Here is a 26,932-nt window from a genome sequence, read left to right on the forward strand (position 1 = left end):
TGTATATATAAAGTTAGTTGTCTGTCTAGCCCTAGATTGTTATCAGCGCACATTCATGTGAAAGAAACCATGGCGGCGCATAAGTAAGAGCCCGTGCTGTCTCAAGGACGGCTAAAATTTTACCAGCCAACAACAAAAACGACACCAGTTAAACAATTCAGTAAATCGTATGAGGCATTGATTAGTGATTTGTTCCGTGATTTGTGCGTCTGAATGCACAAGAAATAAGTAATGATGTAATTTTGCTTCATTCCCTTGATAATATAGACCAAATCACAGTATAAAAAAAAATGGAAAGAAAGATGGCGAAGTTTGATCTCAAGAAATCGATTGAATATCAACAGAAATAAAAAAAAAAAAGCGGAGAGAGACTTTTATCTTCATTTGACTTCATTTACTAAGTTCCTCCATCGGTGTTAACCCGGACAGACAGTGAAGCAATATGAATCATCGGATTCGGAAGCGTCTAGACTTTGGAGTAATATCCTTCCGTTTTCTTTATACTGCTTCGCTGTTTTCTTAGACGGGTCTGTTTTTGAGGACAGACAGAAATAAAATGCAACGCCGGCATTGGAACATTCACGTCATGCGATTTTCGAGTTGTAATTATATATTATAATGCGTTGCGTTGGTTTTGGCGGTTTTACTGTTCCATAGAAATCCAGGGGGGGAGGAAACGTTTTCGGTCATATTTTCTTTAATCACTGCCTGATTAAAGAAAATATGACCAACTACATCTGAAGGAGGCATAAATGTCAAACACACTTTGCCTAATTGAACCAGATTTCACTTTGTCCAGTTTACATATCCATCATTCATTATTATTATTAGCTCACTTAACCTAACCTGTAATTGTCAACAATTAGCTGGAAACTTGAATTTCATATCAATGGCCCTGTGGGCTAGTTCCATATGAGTAGGGTTCATGTTTTGAATAATAATAATAATAATAATAATAATAATAATAATAATAATAATAATAATAATAATAATAATAATAATAATAATAATAATTTTAATGCCACGCATAATGCAGAGAAGTGGAAAGAAAACATCAATTATTAAGATTTCTCGGTTCTTCTAACACCATCACTACTGTACGATGGCTCCATCAGGCATAGCCGATCATGGTTATCCCCTGTCTAGCTCGCCTCTCCTCTTGACACCGTCTCCATCCGTTTTCTTCAACATCACAGACCTCTACGACCCTCTGTATCCAAGGTCCTTAGTCCCCACCATGATTTCCTGAATCATTTTACTTCCATAGACAATATTCTCACTTAACACAGCCGGACCAACTTTATCTTGAATGAAAGGGAAATAAAAACGATATTAATATTTATAACAATCATCATAAAAGGGGCTATAAAACCGTTTTCATTCAAAGGAAGGCTCCGAGTTCACTCAGACGATAATGAATTTGTACTGTACTCTGACGTGACGTCAGCGCGGGGACGTTCGCTAGTACTATAGGTATAATTTACTTTCACCTTTGACCTTTCCTACAGCTAGGGACAGTGCTCACTGGCCTGTCGATTATCTCCACAGTTAGCTGTCATTATTGTGTATCTTGAGCTGCAGTATTCGTGCAGACCATGATAAATTTGTGCAAAGACTACAATATATTTATATTATTTTTCATCATTTCTCTAACTACTCGGCGTTTCAGTGCACAACAGTCATCGAAATAGGTATATATTTTCCTGCATGAGCACTTGCACGAGTACATACCCAGAACTGTGGTCACACAATTGAGCAACACTTGACAAGAGTGGATTTGAATTAGCTCGTTGGTTGCTTACTGAAAAAGATGTAAATTCCTTTTTAAAAGGAAATAGGCTATTAGTACCATCGAGATGGTATGTCCAGCAGAGTACGCACGCATTTTTTTCTTTTTTTTTATGATCTCAGTCACAAAGATCTCTCAGGATATGTAAGAAATATTCAGGCTACATTCTCTAGATTTATGGAAATAATGGTCATAGAACATACACTGAAAGACTGAAAATTCAAATAGGAAGCGCCTTCAAGGTTTTTTAAGATATATCCAACTTTCGATGAAGAATAATGGCTTAGAAACAGTTTCCCTGATGAGTGAGAAGGAAGAAATAGACTAATGATGAGACATAGAGCAGCAGCTGAAGAGAAAAGATACGATTAAAGCATCCTGCAGTTACAACTAGAAAGGATTTTTTTGTTAGAGAATGTCATTAGGTCACCTGACTTTTCATTCTTCGACCTCCACGCAGACACACACACATATCTGTATATATAAAACTGGATGTGTGTATGTATGTATGTATGTATGTATGTATGTATGTATGTATGTATGTATGTATGTATGTATGTATGTTCCAGCATAACTCTGAAATGCATTGAGCAATTTCAACCAAACTTGGTATACATAGGACTTACTATCTTGAAAAGGATATAGCACCAAAGGAGGTAGGGGTGGGAAGGGCTTCCCTGAAATGGCTAACGGCTGGTTCTGCCCATGGACTTAGTAACTAAATAAACTCTATGAATTCATCATTACCTCATTTTGGTATACATATGACTTACTATCTGGAAAAAAATACTGTGGGGGTAAGACATCAATGGCACCAAAGGGGGTGGGGGTTGGGAAGGGGTTGAGAGAGAGAGAGAGAGAGAGAGAGAGAGAGAGAGAGAGAGAGAGAGAGAGAGAGAGAGATTTATCGGCTGTCATTCGGAGTTTTCCCCAGGGCAGCGTGGGGTGGGTCAGCTGGTGTATATATATATATATATATATATATATATATATATATATATATATATATATATATATATATATAATATATAATATATAATATATAATATATAATATATATATATATATATATATGTATTATATATATATATATATATATATATATATATATATATATATATATATATATATATATATATATATATATATATATATATATATATATATATATATATATATATATATATATATATATATATATATATATATATATATATATATATATATTTATGTGTGTGAAGGTCGAAGAATGATAAGTCAGGCGACCTAATGACATTCTCTAACAAAAAATCCTTTCTAGCTTAGTAACAGGATGCATTGATCGAATCTTTTCTCTTCAGCTGCTGCTCTATTTCTCATCATTAGCCTATTTCATCCTTTTCATTCATCCGGGGAGCTGTTTCAATGCTACCACAATTCATAGAAACTTGGATATGTCTTCTTGTAAAACCTTGATAGAACCTCTTATTTGACTTCCCAGAATCTTTCAGTGTAGGTCGTAAGGTTGTTATTTTCAGAAATATGGAGAATGTAGCCTGTACAAGTCCTACATATCCTGAGAGATCCTTGCGGCTGAGATCTGTGACCCGGATCCTTAGATAAATGTCAAAGTGGTGTCCACCCTCTCCTTATCTACGGCGCTGGCCTAGGGGCCTGATAGCAAGCAGCCGGACAGGTTCTATATATACGTTCTCCTTCCTTAAAACTTGGAGCTAAGAGATTAGAAGCTGCTTTTATGGACAAGTTTTCTCTCTCTCTTCAAGTTCAAGAAATAGTAATGTTACCTTTGAACTCTGTGCTTCTTTCTTTTTTTATTTATTTCGTGTTATTTTTATGGGTAATTGTGTTGTGATTTGTTACAAATGGTATTTAGTTGTCTACAAATCTGTTCTAGCCGTTCTGTTCTTCTGAAATCTCTTAGATAAATAAATGAAAAATTAAACTAAATATTGTAGAACTTGAGAGCTTGCTGCAAGTTCTGTTTGGGGCACATTTGGATTTTTTATCGTCGTCCTTCCTGACATTTCATTATATATGCTGAGTCCTTCAGTACATGTACACATGTATATACTTATATGTGCATATGATTTCTATAGCTAGTCTCTCTCTCTCTCTCTCTCTGAAGCATGGAACTTTACTATTTTCATTATTGGTGGGAAAATATCTTCTTTACCATGAAGTTTTTCTTTCGAGCTTTTACCGCGGCCAAGTTCCTCGTTGGTAAAGTTGGTAGCGTTCTCGGCTACACACTGCTAGGCCCGAGAATTAGAGGAATTTATTTCTGGTGACAGAAATTCATTTCTCGATATAATGTGGTTCGGATTCTACAATAAGCTGTAGATCCCGTTGCTAGGTAACCAATCGGTTCTTAGCAACGTAAAATAAGTCTAATCCTTCGGGCCAGCCCTAGGAGAGCTGTTAATCAGCTCAGTGGTCTGGTTAAACTAAGGTATACTTAACTCTTAAGCATTGTACTGGAGAGGAAGAAGCAGTCACTCACTTATGTAAACAATAAGCCAATGAGAATTAAAGATCTTCACAGATTAAGTGTGGATGAAACTGCATTTACTAATTTATTTATTTATGTATATACATATTTATTTATTTTATTTATCTATTTATTTACTGTTGCATAAAACATTCTGAATACAATCTCATTTAAAATACCAGAGGCTCACTTCTATTTCGTTCAAGTGAGAAACTAGTTAAGAGCCCAGAAACAGGCAAATTTAATATACATTCTCCATTTAAATTCTCGAGATACTTATATTTAAAATACTTGGAGCACCTTTTCAAAATTCAGACGCCATTATTGAAAACGTTGGGTGTACACTTGTCAGAAATCTTCAGACGCTATCATCTAAGACGTCGGGCGTACATTTGTGATCATAACACTTGTGGCAGACTTGTGATGAAATTATCTGAGACACTCACTAAAAACACTGGTGACTGGATGTACAGTTCTGTCCAAAACACGTGCGATGCAATTCTATTTAAATCAATAAGGACACCTTCTAAATCCTTTAAACAATATATAGAAACAAATTCATTACTCTTTTCTCTAAAACACTTTTCTTCTTCTGGATCCCAAAGACATTTTAATTTAAAACCCCTGAAGGCACTCGTCTTTAAAAAACAAATATTTTTAAGTGGCACTTTAAGACAATCCCCTCCACAGTCCACGGCGAACTTCTATTTGTAACACTTATCTGCAAGTTTCTTTAAAATCCTTGAAATTATTGCGTAAAGGAAGTTTTGTATCAAGAATTACTTTTAGTGATAAACCAGAAAAAGAAAAAAAGCTGCATTGAGAACAACCTTATTTGAGATTGAAAAAAAATCCCTGCATGGACGTAACATGGGAGGGAGGGGAAGCTGGTCCCCTTAAGTTTGATTAAATTTGTCAAAATAAAAGCCGTTGAATTATGAACATTATAAAAGTAATGAAACGTATATGATGCATAACAGTGTACAGTATAAAAAAGAAAAAATTCCAATGTCAAGGTTTTAACGCAATTCTTTATGAGAAATTTTATCAATACAATTTGTGTGGAGACACTTTCCTCTATTGTGTTTATTTACTGCCATTCGAACACAGAATAAAAATCCTATTTATGTCCACACCTCCCTAAAATTTAACGAAAGCTCTGCAGCGTTCAATAAGTGTTTTAGCTTTTTTTTTTTTTTATTGTAAGAAGACAAGACTTTTGCACACCAGGGAAAGTTATATAATGGTCTCCAGGAACTGCTTGGAATCTGGCCAGTTCGATCTTGCCCAATACCAGTGTCATTAATGCCGCAGCCCGGCAGTATCCAGTGAGTTACGTAGTAACGTGTGTACACCTGTAAGGAGAATAACAGAACCTTTGCTCTCTTTTATTCTATTGAAGAACTCGTACATATTTTTTCACTTAACCTTGAAACTTGTGGTGATTCATATACACATGTGTACGTTAATGTCCTCTCGTTCCAGTTAGTGACAATAAATAATCGGGTTGAAGAAGAATATTATGCATGTACTAACGGTAGGATCTTAATTTTTATGCAAATCTCAGTGAACAGTCTTGTGCATGTTTGTACGCATTTTCGGGCTTGCAGGGGCCAATGATTTCTTGAATGAATTCTGCACAGTTTTGTATTTGGGGCAAGCCTGCAACCAGATGCTGCCTTATTAGCAGTATGATAATTCTTGTTTTACACCACACGGAATACTAAACAGACCTGCCAAACCAAAGAACAACTGTAGTAAGAGTATTGAGTTGTAATTGTCGGTCATTCATCAAATTACCCACATCACTGTTTGGGAGGGAGAAAGTGGTGCCATAGGAAATCACAAGGTATAGAGAATATAGTAGTGGAGAAAGTAATTTTCGTATATCCCTCACGTAACTGCCATTTATAGTTAACTATTTGTATGTAAAATAACTTAAAGTCAATAACATCATCGACAATGTAAAGTAACAAACGAAACGATAAGGAAGGAGCAGAAATGAGCGAAAAGCACCTCCATAAAACTTTTCCTACATGCGGATGATGGCATTCATGACAGTGGGTGGACTCCGAGTGGTTGCTCACCGTGAAGATGGCAGACGTGACAAATGATTCAACTCGACGTCTTGTTTCGAAGAAACAGACTCTAGACGACGCCTATGCAGCTCCTGCGAACTTCCTAGAGATCGACGTTGTGAATCCCATCACCCATGGCGTCGGAAACAAGAGATATACGGACTACGAAGTGCGAATGAGGGTGAGTTCCCATTTCCGTGGTCTTGTTTACCTTTTTCCGTCCAGTCCAGTGGAGCCCAAATGAGTCACAAACTCGTGATGTTTGTTTAAATCCTTCGGTATTCTTTCGTATTTTGAGGGATGATTAAGTGGATGAATGGTTTATCCTGGATTTTTTGCTTATAAAAAGCTCTGACGGTTGATACCGAACGAGTAGGACATGGGTGGATTGCATAGTTGGTCCAGTCGTATTTAGGTTAGGCCAGACCAGTGCTTTCAATGCTGTCGAGTCATTGTTTTCGTTTTTAATATTTAGGCTTTTGTTACCATTATTTTTACTCTAAAAAGATTATGGAATTGAGAGACTATTAAAAGGGTAGGTTAGTATGCAGAGTAGGTAGACAGGGGTAGGCGTACTACCAGAAATGAGTATCCTAGACCAGTTCATGTCCTCAATGTAAAGTGTTACTTTGGGGTGTTCACGAGGGCAAAGCCCCCAAGGCCAGCTTAGGGCACGGTGCCCCAAATCAAGTTAGGAAAAGGTAAATTCTGCTAAGGTCAGGGCATGGCACTTGGGAAAGGTTAAGCTGAGGTTGTTTTGCTCAGGTCATAGCCAGTGCCAGACCACATGTCTGAATGGAAATTCAGTTCTGCCAATCAGTTTCTGACACTGTCACTTGGGGGTGGGGGCAAAGCCCTCCTGGCCAGGTCAGGGCAAGGAGCCCTAAGTCAGGTTAGGAAGGTAAGACCTGGCTAGGATAGGACATGGCATTCTAGGAAAGGTAAGGTTTTGCCCGTTTTCCCAGTTGGATTTCTCATGCCTACCCATGTCTCCTTACTCTGCATCCGCTCTCCAAAATCTTCCCAAATTATCTATTTAACAGTAACTATTGATGATTTATATATGTTATACTGGGGTTCACTGTTTACTAAATAGGAAATATAAATATCAAAACATATCAACTTACATTAGGTTACTGCCATTTTTATAGGACTGGAGACTATGCTTAAAGAATACAGGCATAAAATTTGATTTACCTGCTGGATTGGAATTTTTACCTTGTAAATTGGCACTTGGCATCCCAGGATTCAGAGAATTAAAATTTTTTTAATATCACACATGTATATTTTAAATATTTACATATTCATAAATTTGTATGTTCATTCATTATAATGTTTTATATCAAATTCAGTATTTTTATACACTGGCTTAAGTTTTTCATTTGTATTTGGCTGTTGCATGAAATTTGGCCAGTATTTTTTATATGTATTTTATAGTAATCTATTCCTTTGTTATTTTTGTGTTCAATTAGGAAAGTTTTAGTAAACTACCTGAATAGCAGCAAAGTTTTGTAAAATGTAAATTCAGTATACAATACAAACTTTTGTTTGTTTTGGTGCTATAATTTGTGATACCACTTATTCTTGAAATCCTAATCCTAACCTAGCATATCCTAACTTAACACTGCCACTACACCCCCAGATACCTAGTCTGAGGTTTCACTGTACGACTCCTGTCACCAGTAACAGTATGGTGCCAATGAGTTCCTCAAAGTGTATTCAAACTCAGAATTCCTTTTTTGATCGTGGTGTGTTGTTAAACTATTGTGGTCTAGGCTACATAAAAACTTTTTCTTTGGGTAATGCTTGGGGAGAGCTTTGAGACCATTCCAGGATTAAGTGATTGTGAATATACTGTATTTCCGGTGCTTTATGGCTGTTTAGGTATAACACAGTGGCCTAGGATGGGTTAAGTTAGGATCAGTAGGTTAGGGAGGCAAAACTACCTTTAACATAAGTGAAATTATTTTCAAAGATTGAGGTAGTTCAGAAATTCAGTGAATTGTGAAAGCATGTCTATGCATATCAAATGTTTTCTTGATTCTCTTCAGTTCTTGTGTTTGGACAAGTTATAGCTTATAAGATGGTGGGAAAACAGGAAAATTTTGAGATTTTAGTTGCATGTGTAATGGTAAATGTTTTCAGCAAAAAAAAAAAAAAAAAGAATTAAAAATAATTTTGTAATGTATTTAGTTATATTTGTTTTAAATAACCACAGGTTTTCTACACAACACCTATTTCTTAACCTACCTCAGTAATTTAGCAATTTTGGTGGACCCTGATGGAGAAACTGGAGATTTAGGTTTAGGAAAACAAAATTGATAAATGTTACCAGGAGAAATAGTAGTGTGCTCAAGACACTAGAGAAGTTGAAAAAAAAAATTGTTTATATGTAATCAGTAAAAATCTCAAGAACAAAAATTATATATAGTAACTGAAGAATACATGCTAACTTTTCCTAGCCAAACGTAATATATGCTGCATTGTCCTATTTGATTGTATCCTTTAAGGATACAGCCTAAGCTAACTTACGGTGCTAATCCCCCCCATTGACCAGCTTAGCACCCATTACTAATTTGTTCAGAAAATACCATTTATAAAATGACACCTTGTACAGTATAAGGTTATACTCTTAACATAAATAGAGTAGGTATGGTCATGAAAAAACTGCAACAGTCCCAGATTACAATCTTTACCTTAGTCAAAGCAAATGACAGCATTGCCTACTGACCATTATAATAAGAATGAAATGTGTAAGGAGATTAGGGTATTAAAACAAAAAGAATGTCGAATGTAAGGATGTATGTTCATCATTAAACAATCACTGCCAGACAAGAACAACTGTACTTTTAATCCAGCAAAACTGTGTGATACAGTTCGGTTGAATTTCAGAACTGCAGAACAAGAGGTGGCTGGAACTGAAGTATGAGTAGCTGTGCATTTTGGCAATTTTATTGTGTTATGTATAAATTGTGTAAAATCCATTTGGTGTTTTGATAAAAATATCCATGCCATTACATACCGATAATTTTATATAAATAACTTACCAGTTAATTACTGTACATTGTTATTCATTTCACTTGCTTGGCAGCTAAAATCTTGAAATTTGCGGGTCGCACTATTTTGTTTTGGGTAGGTGCCCCACCTTCTTTCGGGGAAAGAGAGGAACAACTAGCAAAAGAGCTTAAATTTGTTTCTGCCAGCTGATGGCTGTACTGTACACCAGTTATTAGCAGCAGCTTTGGTTTTGGAATTTGTCATTTTCCGATTGTCACTTCATCATTTGGTGAAGTATTCTTGCATTGATAGCCTTACAGCATATTTAGATAAGAGTTAGGCTGTCAACATTATTTTGAGAACTTTGTTATTTGAATTTAAGCCTTTATTTCCCGATTGTGACTAGTTGAATTGTTTTCCAGAATGTCAGACTCAAGTTCGACTAGCTTTAGGTATTGCAGCAAAGGCTGCAATACAGTACTTGTTTGACTAAGGAGTCTTAGATCTTACGATTCACATACGATCTGCACAGACTGTAGGGGACAGGTATGTAACGAATGTTCTGACTGGGACAGTAAGAAGTGGAAGATTTTGAGATCACATTTAAATAAACTGGCTAGGGATAAGAAGAGGAAGGCAACTGCTAGACAGACTAGTAAGTCTGTAGCTAGCCAGAAATGTCCTAATTCTAATGATAATGCTAATGTCGATGTTGACGTTCCTGTGATTTCTGTGAGTCCGTTTCCCAATTCTCCATCTGTGCAACCCTCTCCTTTACCTGGATCTCACACTTCCAAACCCAACCCCATTGCCAGTCTTGAGTTAAAGATTGATAAGAGGCTCGAATTGATAGTTGAATCTGTTGCTCAATTAGCTTTGTCTATGAAATTCCTAATGGACAACAAGAGTGATGTGGATTGCCCAGTAGCGCCTAGTACTAGTGTAGTGTCAATGGAGTGCCCAGTAGTGCCTAGTGCAAGTGAAGTGTTGGTGGAGGAGGTGGCTGCCTGTCCCATGGATTCTCCTAGACAAAGGTCAATGGCATATTCCCCTAAACCTGGGAGGAGAACCTGGGAGGAGTCATACTGGTAGCCAAAGGGAGGTCGGTGAGGTCTGCCCATGGGTAGTTGCCCCCTTGGTTGAACCTGTTGCTGAACCCCAGGTTGCAGTCAAGCGCCACTAGAAAGGCGTATCCTTGGATGTGCATTGTCTTTCGTCAAGCTCGGATGAGTCTCCCTTCGGGCGTCAATGGCGTTTTGTGGATGAATCATGTCCTCTGAAAAGACGCTCAGGTGATGTGTCACGTTCTCCTCCAGTTCCTTGTAAAAGATTCAAGGATCCTGTATGTAGCCCTCGTCCATTGTAGCCATTGGGACAGCCCAGAGCATTTTCCTTCTATGCCTCCCTTGGTGGAGAGTCAAAGAGTTTGGCTTCCAAGTGCCCGTCTGGCTGCCAAGCACCCTTCTTCTCGTAAGGGCTCCTCTTAATACAAGGCGTCTTCTTCCAAGTGACCTTCAGCACCCGAGACTCCTCTGGCACCGAAGTGCCCTGGAGTTTCTGAAGCTTCCTAAGGTGTTGAGCGCCCGGAAACACCTGAGCCCCGAGATTGTCTTAGCGCCCGTTTGCCATTCAGTATCTGAGTGCCCATCTTCTCTTGAGCGCCATGGAGTGCCCGTTGTTGCCCGACTGCTCAGTGACTCCCGGATGTCCAGCGGCTTCTGCTGTCAGCATTTCAGCTTCGCCTTCTTTGGTTGGAACTCAAGCAGTTAAGTGCCCAGAGCCTTCTTCCGTACATCAGTCTCCCCTGCTTCAGGCTGAGCTACTGCTAGCATGCAGGCACCCATAGCTGTGGACCCTATTCAGAGCAAGTTGGACAGTATTTTGAGCTTACTTAAGAAGGCTCAGTAGGCTCCTCAGTCTCCGGACTTGGCTTTGTCTCCTGTATTCTCTAACGAAGAAGAGGATGTACTCGTTCAGGATAGTCATTTTGGCCAACAAAGGAGTGGTTTCCATACCATCTCGACCTCCTGGCGGACTTTCCAAGCCTGCTACCTCAAAAGCTCATCCACTGAAACAGCCCCACTTCTGGCAGTTTCATCAGGGATTGTCTACTTAGGCCCTGACAGGCTACAAACTATCAAGAAACTCTTTAGAAAGAAGGGGTTTTCAAGCTATTGCCAAGTGCAGACGGCAGTCTTCTGACAGTATATCAGGCTAAGTGGGCAATATTTCGAGCCTGGTGCAGAAGGCACAGAATTTCGTCTTCTCAAACATCTGCAGCTGAAATAGCAGATTTTCTGCTATATCTGCAAACTGATAGGAGACTGTCTACTTCAACGATCAAGGGTTATAGGTCCTTGTTAAACTCAGTTTTCCGACAGAGGGGAGTGGGTCTTTCCTCTAATCAGGACCTGTTGGATCTCATTAGATCACTTGACACCACAAGACAGGAGGAGGTACCATGGAATCTAGATGTGGTTCCTAAATGGTTGCCCAGTCCTCGATTTGAGTCCATGCACTCAATTTCATTAAAATTAAGGGACTTGACTAGAAATACCCTTTTTTAGTAGCCTTGGTGACAGCAAAATCGGTCAGTGAGATCCATGCAATAGATAGAAGAGTGGGCTTCTCCCAAGGGAATGCTGTCTGATCCTTTTCCTTGGGATTTCTAGCCAAAAACAAGTCACTTTCTAAGCCTTGGCCTCGTTATTTTATCATTAAAAGTTTGTCAGAAATTTTAGGTCCAGGTGAAGAAGAGAGAGCTTTGTATCCTGTAACAGCTCCAAAGTATTATCTTCACAGAACAGAAGGAGTGCATGGACCTTCTAGTGCCTTATGGTGTTTGGTTAAGAACCCCTCGTGTCCACTGTCGAAGAATGCCCTGGCATTCTTCCTCAGAGACCTCATTGCAGAAGCCCATTCCTTGATTGGAGATAATGCCTTTCCCTCGTGTAAAGTGAAAGCTCATGAGATAAGAGCTGTAGCCACTTCGTTGGCATTCAGATGTAATTTATCTCTCCTCCATATTACAAGCGACTTTTTGGAAGTGCAAGTCGGTGTTTGCATCCCATTATTTTAAGGAAAATTGAGACAATATATGATAATTGCAGTACATTGGATCTGTTTTCAGTGGCTGGCATGGTGTTGGGGGAGGAAGCGTAGGAAGTATTCCATCCTTTCGTTTCTCTGCCTTGAAATAAGGGTGTTGAGTTTTTAGGGGAGCCTGGGGTACTGTGTACCTGGAGTACCCTCTAATTCTTTTATGGTTGGGTGGTGGTTTTAATCTTTTTGTGGCGTTAGGTGACAATGTTTCTTCTGATTGTATACCCTCCTGTACTGCACTCAGGGAAGGGGCAACATGTTAATCACTGTTAGCAATCGGGATTGTCCTTTGCTGCAAGGTACCCACTGAAACAGTAGGCGACCTACAGCAATACTGCTGTGCCACCATACAGTAAGACGAGTGCCAACCAGAGGCAGTATCTTCCTGCAGCAGCTCGCTTATCAGGTTGGGAAACAACAGGCATTATTTTAATGCCAGCAATCTTTTCTATTCTCAAATTCATTACCATTCCTAATGTTTTGGGGTAGATCACATCCATCCCACCTCCTGTCAATGTGGGAATCAGCAATGTAATTATTTTGGGAGTTACTTGTCTAAAAATGACATTTTTTGATAAGATAGTTTTATATATACTTACCAAGTAATTACAGGTACAGTAAACCCCCCCCGTATTCACGGGGGATGCAAACCTCACACCCCCCCCTGCAAAAAGCTAAAACTTGCGAATACTTAGAACCCTTCTAAAAACACTTAGAACTGCCTGTTTTGATAGTTCAAACACACAAAACAATCTAAAAATGCTTATACAGGTATTATCCTACTTACGATGGGGTTGGGTTCCAAAAAACCCTTGTTTGTTGGAAAAAAATATCTCGAATATAGCCTAGCCCACACTAGGGTATTCCATACCATGTACAGTATACATATATGGTAGCCTACCCTACATTATAAAGTATACTCTATACATACACGGTATAGTAATTATTAATATCAGCTAATTCTGGAGGTTCATGCAGAGTGACTTATTACAATTCAATACAAAGAGAATTTGAATAACAAACAAGAATTAGCTTAGCCTATATTATGGTATATTGTATACATATACAGTAGCCTAGCCTACATTATACTGTACTCCATATTCTTCACATATCATATTATAAAAACATCAACATAATGAATATGCATCTTTTCCCTGGATCTTTTAAAATGTTATGCCTTAATTCACTGTATCCAATAATATTGTATATATTCTTATATTGTTTTTGTATTACAAATTGCGATCATAGCGATCAATGTTTTGGTTTGGAAATCGATTACGCAGTTAGTTTATTTCGCTTTAACTCAGTTCAAACCAAAATCGATTACGCTGTTAGTTTATTTCGCTTTATTTAACTCAGCTCAGAGTGCTTTTCTTACTTCTAGTTAGCTTAAATGAATCTCTAGATACTTTATTTATATGGGACAAGGTTATTTTTTGTTATACGAAGTGTTTTTAAGTCGAAATATAACTTAAATACATCTTGTTGTGAAATTAATTTACCCTTTTTTTTTTTTTTGTTAATAGATGACGTTGCCTGTTTGGGGGCATTTGTTTTGTGTAAAAAACGCCAAGATTCCGTTCACTATTTTCACTTGATTTCATCATAATACGAGCTCTACATGTTTATTGTTTATTGGCATAAAAATAGCAGCCATGTGTTCTTTCATGCCCAGTAGTTTTGATTAAAATTCTTTTCTCTCCAATTTTAATTACGGTTGAGTTTCAGCCATTTTGCTGTTGCATGATAATTTATAGTTATTAGCAGCGTGAACATTGTTTTCTCGGCTTCACCTACAACTTGCGGCTTAAATTTAGCGGTATGTTTCCTTGTCGATCTTTTATCCATACCGAATAAGGGTATAATGTAAAAATATATCAGTACTATTCTACTTAATTGTGTATTACCGTATGATAGTTGAAATACAAGCAAAATGGCTGTTGTTATCCGATTCGGTGATAAGTAAAACAACAGTTTCTTGGTCGTTTGTTGATGGCCAGCCCTATGAGAGCTGAAAGTCAGCTCAGTGGTCTGGTTAAACTACTTTAATAATAATAATGGCTGTACACATTTACACGAGTATAACGTTACTAACAATACATTTATCATTCTCTTTTACTTTTTTAACTAGAAGATGGGATAAAGAGATGGAGGAAAAGAAGTTGGTTGGTCTATTGTAATTTGGTCTCTCTCACTGCCTGATTGTACGCTGCTGCCTGCGCCCGCGCGAAATTTAAAAATATTTTATAAATATTGTCGTAACAATATTAATTGCTTACCCCACTGCAAAATCGAATCGTATAGCAAATTATTGTAACTCGAGCACTACCCGAGTATTTTCATAGTTTTATCATGGAAAGTGCATTTAGTCATGAAAATGAGATGAAAATACAGTAATTAGTGAATATTTCTCAGTGAAAAATATTGTGAATGGGTGAATTTTCAGTGAGTCCGCGAATCGTGAGACCGCGAATACGGGGGTTTACTGTACATGACTGGAGCCTGCCCTCCTCCCCTTGCATGAAAATAAGTGCATAAACAAATTGAAGCTCTTTTGCTAGTTGTTCCTCCCTTTCCCCGAAAGTGGGTGGGGCTAGTCACAAACAAATTGGCGCGACCCACGAATTTCAAAATTTAGCTGCTGAGCAAATGAAACTAATAGCAATGTAATTATTTAGTAAGTATATATAAAACTTTATTTTATCATAAAAATGTAATTTTTTGCAGTGTATACAGCATACAGTATATGCTTGATTTTAACCATTCATGGTGTGAAAACTGCGATGTGGTCTTACTTCTTTAGGCTATATGTATGGCCAAAACCCATGAGTGTAAATCAATTTTTACATTATTTACACTGTAATTATCAAATCACTGAATTAAATTTATGAAATTTACCAATCAGGGTCAGGGGAAATGGCTGTGTGAGGATTTCATTTAATGCCATGAAAAAACTTAGTACATATAAATATTAGAAATGTTTCTACTAGTACATATAAATATTAGAAATGTTTCTACCAGTTTTCTGTACATTTCAATCAGTCAGTCAACTTCACTAGATTAATTTCACAACAGAACAATGCATATGGGTTTTGAATTTTAAAGTTGTTGTCAGTAAAATATATGTCTTTATATAAAACTTGTCTCATATTCATTTCTTGCATTGGAGGTTTTCAAAGAGTACAGCACAATAGCTTCCACACTATAATACTCAGTGTATCTAACTAAGTAACATTGACCTTGAAACAACTAAATAACTAATATTGACCAATATCTTGACCTGGCAACAGCAAAAAATCAAATGCTGATCCGCAGTTTCCGGACTTATTTGTATACTCCAATGATATAGCAGTTTCATTATTTATAGGGAATGTTGTTAAATGCTTAGTGAAGCAAAATTTGTGGTATAATTGTTTTTTCTTTTAATGTGAAAGACAGCTGGCCCTTTTAGTATAATCACTACCCCATAGGGGGTTAGTGCCATTAGTACACCTCATGCGGTGCACTGTAGGCATTACTTTAGGGTCTTTGCAGCATCCCTTCGATCCCAACCTGCCACCCCTTTCATTCCTTTTACTGTACCTCCTTTCATATTCTCTTTCTTCCATCTTACTTTCAACCCCCTCCTAAGAATTGATTCATAGTGCAACCACAAGGTTTTCCTCCTGTTACACCTTTCAAACCTTCCACTGTCAATTTCCATTTCAGCGCTGAATGATGTCATAGGTCCCAGTGCTTGACCTTTGGCCTAAATCCTATATTCAGTTCAGTACAGTCACTATGTATCTAATTCATTAATTCTTTGGTCACAAAGTGGATTTTTCAGTTAAGCAACAAGGCAAATAGAACAGTAATTTCGAGCAGTAGGTCACACGTAGCATTAGAAGGGCTTCTTTGCCTTATACTGTCTTGTGTTTACCTGGGATCAGGTAAAAATATGGCAGTGGAAAACTGAGGAATGAAAAGAACATATACAGCAGTTTGTTTTGTTTGAATAGGACATATTGGAATTGAATATGTGCTGTGGTTAAATTAAGGATGTTGCAGTATTGTGAAAACGTGTAAGTGGAGGCTGCATGAGATTTTATGGTGCAGAACTAGTTTATTGGCTAATATAATGATTATTATATACAGGTCTTGTTTTAGTATTATACTTATTGGTTAACTAAAAATTTAATTTCTTGAAAATTCAATTATCGAAGATTTGCTGTTGTGTTGGAATTTTAACTATTATTTTTTAGAATATTTTATTTACCGTGTCTTGATTTTTTAATGGTTAAGAGAATTGATAAATTATTTTTTATTAGGGAGGTGACTTTCATCATTTAACAGTAAATGGTGTGTTTTCTAAGCACATTGAGCTTAATGAAACTTCATTGTGTTGTTTTCAAGAGGGGAAATTTTCCTTTTGCAGACAAATTTACCTGTTTTTAAAGTGAAGGAGTCCAGCGTGCGAAGGCGATACAGTGATTTTGAATGGCTAAGAAATGAATTGGAAAGAGACAGCAAGGTAAGTTCGTTAATTATAATTCAGTGTTAACTTGAATTACCTATAGTATTCAGAAAGCCTATACTTTCCACTTGAATTACAAGAGCAAAAAAGAGTCTACTGTGGCATTATAATTAATGTTCTCTTGTCGTTTATAACAGCTGCATGGAACAAAGACCCCTTAATCCTTTGAGTTTGCTGCCATTGCCACCATTTCAATAGTTGTGCTAAATTTTTATATTTGTAGAGCCTCATTTTTCATGTTAATTTTGTTATTTTTTTGTGATACCTAGTTTTGTTTTTTAATCCTTATTCTATGATATTGACATCTATGATCCTGGTGAATGGACAGAAGTGGACCTCAAGCTATTTCACTATATTTTTTGTTTTTGAGCTTTTAACCATTGAACTTAACACTGTACCATTGTGTATGCTGTAATGTTTGGGAAATTAAGCTGCTGGAACATATAAAAACTATGTATTTTAGGATTGAACCCCTGTATTATCTGCTTGCGTAACTTCATTCTTTCAAGAGTCTGTTTTGACACAAGGCCAACCAGAGCCTAACAATATTCAATATTGTTTTATGCAGTAATTGGTAATATAATACTGAGAGAGAGAGAGAGAGAGAGAGAGAGAGAGAGAGAGAGAGAGAGAGAGAGAGAGAGAGAGAGAGAGAGAGAGAGAGAGAGAGAGAGAGATTGTGCTTTACATATTTACATATGTTTTTCACAGAATAACTGGGTGTACTGTAATCCCGCATTTAACCATAGAGGTCCAGGGAGGTTTCAGTTAAGTCCAAAGTTCAGATATGGGCCAGTGAAAACTAGACTACTCCCAAATCCTAACCTGCTGTTGACTAGCCAGAGTACACACACATACACTTAATATATTGTACACTTAATATATTGTATAGAATAAGTTTGTAATTAAAACACTTTACACAGAATGCCCAAAAAAAGACAGCATTGTAGCAAGCAAAATATCTTGCACAAGAATTTATCACCGTAGACCAGCTTACCCAAGCTACATTTAGTTTTGATAAAATAACTGCGTCATTACACACAAGCTGTCCATGGGTAATGTATGTATAGTGTATATATGTATAATGAGTTCTGTGTATAAGTAAAAGTATTATAAGAACACAATCACCAGATTAACCACAAAAGGTTTACAACAGTGCACAGTATAAGTGCAGTGCTACCACACTACACTAGACTGCCCAGTTAACTACAGTACTGAGTAAACATTGCAGCCACATACTGTGCAGTGCAAGAAAGAATCCCGCACCTTCTCTCTCTCTCTCTCTCTCTCTCTCTCTCTCTCTCTCTCTCTCTCTCTCTCTCTCTCTCTCTCTCTCTCAGCACTTGCAGATTTGAAACAGGCAGAGTTGTGAATGTATCAGGTCATTTGCTGGTTGAATTAGGTTTTTGACTTGGGGTGACTGAGTAAGAGGGCAGGAGTGTCAGAATCAGAATGATGATGATGATGATGATAGTTGTTCTTGACTGTGGTTTCAAAGCATTAGATGGGCTACTGGATTACACAGTGGTGATATACTTGGTTGGGGATGTGGCAGCCAGCCTTGAAATAATCATCGATTTTATTCTTGGTGGTATGAAGGAGCCGTTTAAGGCATCCCCTAACGATTGCATTATTACACCGAAGACCTGAGTATTCCTAGGTCCTTGCTGAACCTAGGCATGGCATTATCCTTGTCGTCATTATCAGGAGCATCCTGGGTAGCAGTGGCAGCAATGGAACCTCCTGAGACAAGATTATACCCAGGGTTACCACTGTCTGCATTCAACCACTTGTGAAAGTTGTCATGGTGAATGTCTTCTCTGATCTTCCTGATGTATTATGGGAAGTCACACCATTGAACCATAGAAACCTAACTGCAGTTTCGCCTCCAGCATATAGCCTATGCCAACCGTGTTCCAAGCTTAGAGCAGAGATGTCATTCCAGGCAAGGGCACAGATGTGGATTACTGATTTGAGGGATTAGTTACAAGGTTTCGGTAGGTTTTGTTTTCCATGATTATCCAAGTCAAGCATCTTCTTTCATCTTTGAACTCTATAATCACATCATCCAGGAACCTCCATCAGTAGGTCTCTCCTGCCACAGGATTACACTGGTCCAATGGTTGAAGGATAGAAGTTGTATTAGAAAGGAAAAAAATTATGGCTGCCCTCCCCAAAACATTTGCATAGCAGGATGAGCAGGCACATTCTTGAGGAGTACCAAGCTTTTCTGTTTGATAATGGATAACTGCATGGTAGAAATGGTATTGAAACCAATTGTTACCAACTGAGCCTGCAAAGAGTGATACTTTTATCCATCACCCCTGTGAAGATACCAACCAACTACCTCAGGTTTCAGACTGTGAGTACTTGAGGCATTTGCTTAGTGCAGAGAAAACAGACAATGCTTCCTAATTTTTTGACCAAGTCTTTTATTTGACTTATCATCCAGCACATCAATGGGGTCAGAGCATTAAAACAACCCATTTTGGTCTGTTTTACGTTTGGGATCACCACTAAGTAATTGCTTGTTGACTAAACATAAGAGCATCTTCCAAAACTTTTTGATACCATCTCAGAAACATCCAAAGCTTCAGCAAGCCTCACCACGACCTGTATGGTTTGTAAGCCCATATGGAAGTTTGAATGGAGGAGCCAACCTTCATAAGCCTTGAACTTTGCAACCATCTTAGTTTTGGTCCCAGGAACCCTTACACTTGCTAAATGTTCCCGATGATGCCTTTATATACAGGCACCACCCTACTTACAGATGAGTTATGTTCTGAACAGCCATTTTTATGTTGAATTGTTTGTAAGTTGGTAACTGTACTCATGCCTGTTAATAAGTTGGTAACTGCACTCATGCCTATTTGCAAGTTGGTAACTGTACTCATGCCTGTTTGTAAGTTGGTAATTGTACTCATGCCTATTTAAGTGCAGTATGATATAAAATCAATACAGTACTGTATGTTTTTTTTTCATCCTAAAACACAACACACTATACATACAGTACTGTATATACAGAATAGGTACAAAAAACAAAATTTGAACATCAGGGTGGCAAAGGGGAGTGCTCTGAACACAATTCTAATTTGCAGTCCCGTTTGTTAGTATCTGAATGTTTGTATGTTGAATGTTCATAATTTGGGTGGTGTCTGTACTATGTTTGAATGAAGATTCTTTCTGTTCATGTCTCTTACTTGCAAATGAGAGAAAAAAAAAAAGGCTCTGAAAGTAAGTTCATTATCATGAATTACAGTGTTTAGTCTTATTGGCAAGTGATAATCCTTGTCAGTAGATACCAGGTGAATCATTATTATCTGTAATTTTGGCAATACAGATTGAGTTAGACAGTTTACTAAATATTCTGAAGCATATACAGTAATCCTTGGTGTGAAGCCCAGCATTAAATAAGAGGTTTTTGTTCATTTTTTATGTCAGTTACCTCAGTGAAAGAGGCTGTTTTTTCATTTGATTTTTGCAAAACTTTACAGAAGATGGACCTTGTGACTGTTGGGGAGTGTTCATATTTGGATACAGATAGAAATAAAAAATTTAGAGAAGGAATTTTTTGAAGTGTGTGTTGCTCAGCTTTGTTTGAGGTTTTAGTTTTTGGAAGATTGTTTTCAAGATAAATTTAGTCATTTCAAGTTTTAGAGCATCATATTTGGCATCTATTTAAGGGTATTTTGAATTTTTAAGAATGATTTTATCAAATCTGAGTGAAGTTATGACTCAGCTTGCTTATTTCAGTAAGCCCTCATAAATTTAGCAGACTTGTCTGTTCCAGCATCAGAAGGACTGGATTGAGCAATTGGCATGTTTCACTGAATTTTTATTGAAGTTGGATCTACATGAAGACAAAGGGTTTAATGTGTAACTTCATAAGACCACTTACAATATGGCTACTGGAATTTGATTGTGATAGATTGAAAGAAAGACGGTGAAAAAAATCATGAAGAGGATGAGCAATGACATATTCAATGAAAAAAATGCAATGGAAAATTATAGTGAATATCAAGAACAGTGTACTTAAATGTGTGTTGAAAACTTCATCTAAATACTCTATGGAGTTGGGTCCATGTCCTTCTCATGGGAGGTTCCCTCACCCTCTTTTGAACAAGATCAGTTTGCTGGATTCTTAGTTGGCCTGGCCTTTCGTTCTCATAGTAGTAGACTTAAGTAAGGCAGTTTAGTTTTTACAAAATATAACTTGCTCTATAGATTCTTATATTTTTGTATGCAGAACAGTTTTGTGTTTTACTAAATATAATTTTTTTCTTGCTGTATGGTAGATTCTCATATTTTTCCATTGACAATCTTGTAAGTCTTCAGTTTTTGATCTACAATTCATTGGATTTTATTTTCTTGGATATTATTTTCATGGCTTTTAGATCAATTTTATTTTTTTAATTTGCTTTAGTTATAGAGAAATCTTACAGTCATGTTTTATATTTCATATTATTAAACAATATCATCATATATTTCAGAAACTGGTATTTTAGAAATCTTTTAGATTTCCATTATTTTTGATACACTGAAATTGAAATTCAAATCTCATAGCTATAAGCTAGGACTGGTTCTTAATTATACTGGGTGAGTATTTATCCATGATGTGGTTAGTAAATTCTTTTGTCTGTAAATGAATTTGGCCTCAGACTGGTGTTGTGATGATAATGTAGATTAGTTATCAGGAGAATTTGGATAACAAGCAACACTTTGCTAAACCCATTTCATGTCAATGGGAAAATTTTGTTTATGGATCAAACTTGACATCTGTTGTTCCAGTTTGAGACTGTATAGTTTTGCAACTTACTGTTCAAATCCCTATGACTAGTTTTCTCAAAGTACCCTTTACATCACACGCTCAAGTTTCCAGGTCTTAGGTTGTACTTCACTCTTGTTGTAAAGTTTTAACTTCACTAGACTGTTATTCTTGTAAATTTTGAGAACACTAATAAAAATAAAACTGAAATTTTAATGCGATGTAATAGATGCTAGGTACATGGAATCTGCATGTTTATTGTTGTTTTGTCTCAGAAGAAGCAAACAACAATCAGAATATGAGATAATGATTTATGTAGCCAGTTGATATGTAGTAGTAGGACAATTTACAAGGTCTGTGCATTATATAGTATTGAGCAGACACCTTTTAGTTTTATAGTATTATCTTAAACTGAAATGTGTTGTGTTAGCTGGAGATTTATGGTACTCACATGGAAGCCGTGTACACTGGTCACATTTTTGTTCTTCCCTTTGCCAAGAACCTTTGGTGAAGGCAGAGATATCCTGTTGTTGTTTTTAGGTAGTGCACTTCTAGATTCTTCCTCATCCCCTTGTTTTCCTATTAGGTTTTCCCTATGTTCCTGTCAGTTATCATGTTGGAATGTATCCCTGCCAGGGGAAATCTGATGTATAGACATTAGTGATGATGAGTTGTCAGGCAGCAAACATTTTGAATATGTTAATAGGAATGTGATTGTGTTTTATCCATGAGATGGTTGTGTATTTACTTAACACATAAGTAATAATTTTGTGTTGAAAGTGTCACAATGTGAAAATAGTCTTTCAATTTACACCAGAATGAGTAGTATTGCTAAAAAAAAAAATATATATATATATATATATATATATATATATATATATATATATATAGATATATATATATATATATATATATATATATATATACAGATATGGTAAGAAAGATTGCAAAATTGTGTAAAGGATCTCTTGAGTCATCAGATTGGCTAATGTGAGGTCTTTGTCGGGAATGCAAACTTTGATAACAAATGAGAAAAGTATTGAAATCTTAATTAAATTCATAACTGCTTAGAACTTCAAGGCCAATTACAGATGACTTAGCGTAGTTGCAGTCTTAGGCAGATTATGGAGCAGTGAAGCCCATAAAATAATTATGAGAGAAAGAGAAAGAGAGAGAGAGAGAGAGAGAGAGAGAGAGAGAGAGAGAGAGAGAGAGAGAGAGAGAGAGAGAGAGAGAGAGAGAGAGAGAGAGAGAGACTATTTCTATGAAAGTCATTATTGCCAGCAGAACTGTTTTAGGTGATAATAAATCATCCACATTTGGAAAAATCTTTTTTAATACAGGACCTATTCATTGCTATTTTTTTTTATAGAATGCAGCTGTTATGCTAGTAAATCCCACAGATCCTTTACTCTAGTAACCTTGTCTTGTCTTCATGGACATGAAAATGTTTATTCAGTTATTTGCAGTCATACATACATTGTTTACCCTGTAGGGGGACAGTGCTGTCAGTCCACCCCTGAGTGCACTGAGGCATCACTTAAGGTTCTTTGCAGTGTCCCTTTGTCCCCTAGCTGCAACCCCTTTCATTCCTTTTACTGTACCTCCCTTTTTATTCTTTTTTTCCATCTTACTTTCCACCCTCTTCTTACAATTGATTCAAAGTGCAACTGCAAGACACATTTCAAACAGTTTACTCTCAATTTCAGTTTCAGCGCTAGATGACCTCATAGGTCCCAATGCTTGTCCTTAGGCCTAAATTCTATATTCTGTTCTCTGTCCATACACCATAACGTCATTTATGGCTTTGTATTTATGGAGAGGTTTCAGTTAACTATATCTTATTAAGTCAGTCACATTAATCAATCGAGAGTAATTGCACATCAGGAATGTGGCAAGGACCGAACATTACATTACAGTAATGGGTTGTTGATCCTAATGTGAAGTGTAGTTTTGGCTGTCAGTGGGGTCTTTTCTTCTTGAATTATATCCTTACAACCAAGGGTTCATTTATGGCTTCTAAGCAAATTATTGCATATCCTTGGCTGAATTGTATAGTGACATTTTCTTCCCATGAGAAGACCTTCCTAATGCCTAAGTACTGTACTGCATTTTATGGATTTTTTCACATTTTATATTCTATTATTAGATTTTCAGAAGGCAAATAAAAATTGTTTTCAGTCTTTTTACCTGATACATATTTTTCAGTTGACAGAATTCATTTAGAATTTATATTTGAAGAGGAATATGAGAACAGCACTTGTATCAGTATAGAGCTGATTCCCATATGTTTATTTATCTTTTAGACTGACTTTTGTAATTTTTTGACAGATTGTTGTTCCTGCTCTCCCTGGGAAAGCATTGAAGCGACAGTTACCCTTCCGTGGCGATGACGGCATATATGAAGAAGAATTTATCGAAGACCGACGCAAGGGACTTGAAGTTTTTATCAATAAGTAAGTAACTGAGTTTTGAGTTTTTGTATTTTTTCATTTTCTAGACTTCTGAGTTATCACTGCAGCATATTGAAACCTGAATTGATTTAATTTCACAACAAGACTGATTTTGTAATGAAACAGACTTCAGACTTTAGTATATGAACATAAATTAAAAAAAAGGGGGGTCAAAATACTGATTGGTTAATCTTTAATCACATCAGTACTCTTTGTGAATAGTTAACAAAACATTATTATTGATTAAAATGACCTTATTTACAGAATTGCAGGACATCCTCTTGCACAGAATGAAAAGTGCCTACACATGTTCATTCAAGAACCAGTCATTGATAAGAATTATGTGCCAGGCAAGATCCGCAACACGTGAACCAGCTAAGTCCCTCTACAAGTGACCAAGATAGAATCTTTGTGTAATATCCGATATACATTATTGATGTACCGTGGGTGATGCTCAGATCTCTTTGACACGATGATGATGGGGAATACTGTCCCATTGTTGTTACCCTTCTCATCTTTTTTTTTCTCTCTCTCTCCCTATCTCCCTATCTCCATCTCTCTCTTTCTCCCCACCTCCCTTCTGCAGGCTGCTTGCCTCTGAACATTTGATATGTTCAAGTAGCCTGCTGACTTCCCAATCTTGTGTAATTTTATCTACTATTTTGCTTTCTAAAGCATTTCATTACTTTCTAGGTTAAATATACACATATGGTATAGCCATAATCAATAATTAATATTTACCGGATCTACTTTGTTAAAATAGCTTGATTTTCTTGAAATATAAAACCACAAAATTGAATAAAAAAAAATATAATGGAAAAAAACAGGGGTTTTTAATAGTCGGATCTATTTTTTGTACGTCCCACCTGATTACGGCTTGGCTTGTTTGGAAATCTGCTCTTAATTTAATTTTCAAGGGTTAAAGTACTAAGATGGTTACTCTGTCCTTACCCATCTCTTTCTGCTTCCTCTTTCCTTGTATTTAATCTTGTGATTTTGATTTATAGTCAATACAGCAGTCTATGGTCTATTTGAATTTTGGTCTTATGTAAATTGTACTAAGTATTAGTGCATGAAATGTTATCAAAAGTATGATTGTTAGATACACATGCTTTCAGTCTTAGGTGCTTTGCCACTGCTTCAATGGGATGTGTTTGCTTTTGAGTTGTCATTCATGTTTTCACAAAGTAGAATCCTGTCTTTTGATCTTATCTTCAAGTAAGTTTATCCATTGTTGCACCTCTGTGTGCTTACACACTGTATATTTGATTAAGCTGTACACTTGTAATATTCCAGCTTAATTGCCTAGCTCATCCTGTACCTATAAAGATTTAATTTTTTAAGGTGAATGGAAAGGTATGAATGAATAAAGAGTTAGTGTTGTCTAAAAGGAATTCTGTTAAATAAGATATATTATCTACTCTAGTTATATAAGCCTCAGTCCTTCATATATTATTTACTATTCTGGAATCAAACTTTTTAACACCATATCCTCTCATACAGTATAAATTAAGGTAGCATATATTTTGAATATCAGAAATTTTTGGTCACATTTGAAGGTTTTGGGATCAATTAGCAAGTACTCATGAATGAAAGTGAATTTAAGAATTATCTTGTGGCATTATTATGATTAAAATGCATATCTTTGTAAGAGGAGTTTACACCGTTGAGATTAATGGCCATTTTTTGTGCCTTTCGTGTGATAGCAGTCACTTGAAGTGAGTTATTTCTGGGTACTCTTCTCACCCAGACCTTCATTTGTGGTGCTTAATGATGTATTGTTTCTTTTCCATGTATTTTTTTCTTGCTAAGTATGTCTTTGGAAAGGCTTTGGCCATTTCTTTCGTTTAATTGCTCTAATTTATTGTTTTTCCACATTGAAAATTGTATTTTGATCATGTTAAGGTTGTCTTTTGTTATTCTTGGATAACTGAGGCAAAAATCTGAACAAAATGTGATATGCTGTCAGTGAACTTTATCAATAAATATCACTGTGATTAGTTTCTTGTTTCAGTTTGGTTGCCTTTCATTTTAAAGGGTAAGTCATTGGAGTCATCAGAAAATATTTCCTGTAGTGTAAAAAAAATTAAAAAGATAAATCAACAGTAGGAAAGTGAGTGTACTGTATCCTAAAAACAAAATGAAGGTGATTCAGTTAATTTTCTTGTAGGATATACAAAATGGTTTTGTGTTCTTGAACCTTTTGAAAATTGTAGTATAATACAGAAGTAGCTCTAAAAATTAAGCAGTCACATAATAACAGATTAATATCTACAGTGTTAGTCTCTTTCAGTGTCTGAATGGACTGAATGGTTTGTAGCAAGAATGGGAAAACTGCAGCTCCATATCCAGTTGAAAAGATACTGCTTATTGTAAATATAGTACGTAAATTATTACAAATTTGAAAGTAAATTATTGCATTAATTTATAAATTACTGAATAAATTATTAATTGAATAAAAATCACATGAACTCCAATCCAGGAACGATATGTTCTGGGAAATAATAACAACCCCTCTACAATATACAGAACAAAATTCTGTTGTGAAACAAGTACTTTTGAATAAACAGAATACAGTATGTACACTGTACATACCCCTATTATCCTAATCTCAATCATTGAGGTTATAGTGACATAAAATTGTCAATTACAAAACAATGTAAAAAGGCATAAAAAAAATTTGTTTGCACAGCTGCCCTGTGTATTATTGCACACCTGGTCAAGGTAAAAATATATAATAGGAAATA

General features: G+C 36.4%; 1 protein-coding gene across 2 annotated transcripts; it reads left to right on the top strand.

The window, feature by feature from the left end:
- Positions 1–5,597: 5,597 nt before the first annotated feature.
- Positions 5,598–26,185, top strand: Snx3 (sorting nexin 3). 2 transcript variants are annotated; one of them, XM_067081862.1, is made up of 4 exons: positions 5,598–6,536; positions 16,869–16,964; positions 24,064–24,188; positions 24,450–26,185. In XM_067081862.1, the coding sequence occupies exons 1-4, from the start codon at positions 6,372–6,374 to the stop codon at positions 24,553–24,555; spliced, it is 492 nt and encodes a 163-aa protein (XP_066937963.1). In that variant the 5' UTR covers positions 5,598–6,371; the 3' UTR covers positions 24,556–26,185. The 2 variants fall into 2 exon arrangements, with proteins under 2 accessions (XP_066937963.1, XP_066937964.1); XM_067081863.1 differs by lacking the exon at positions 16,869–16,964 and having other exon boundaries at positions 6,298–6,536.
- Positions 26,186–26,932: the final 747 nt, after the last annotated feature.

The sequence above is a fragment of the Macrobrachium rosenbergii genome, chromosome 37 (genome assembly GCF_040412425.1).
Source record: "Macrobrachium rosenbergii isolate ZJJX-2024 chromosome 37, ASM4041242v1, whole genome shotgun sequence".
NCBI lineage: Eukaryota > Metazoa > Arthropoda > Malacostraca > Decapoda > Palaemonidae > Macrobrachium > Macrobrachium rosenbergii.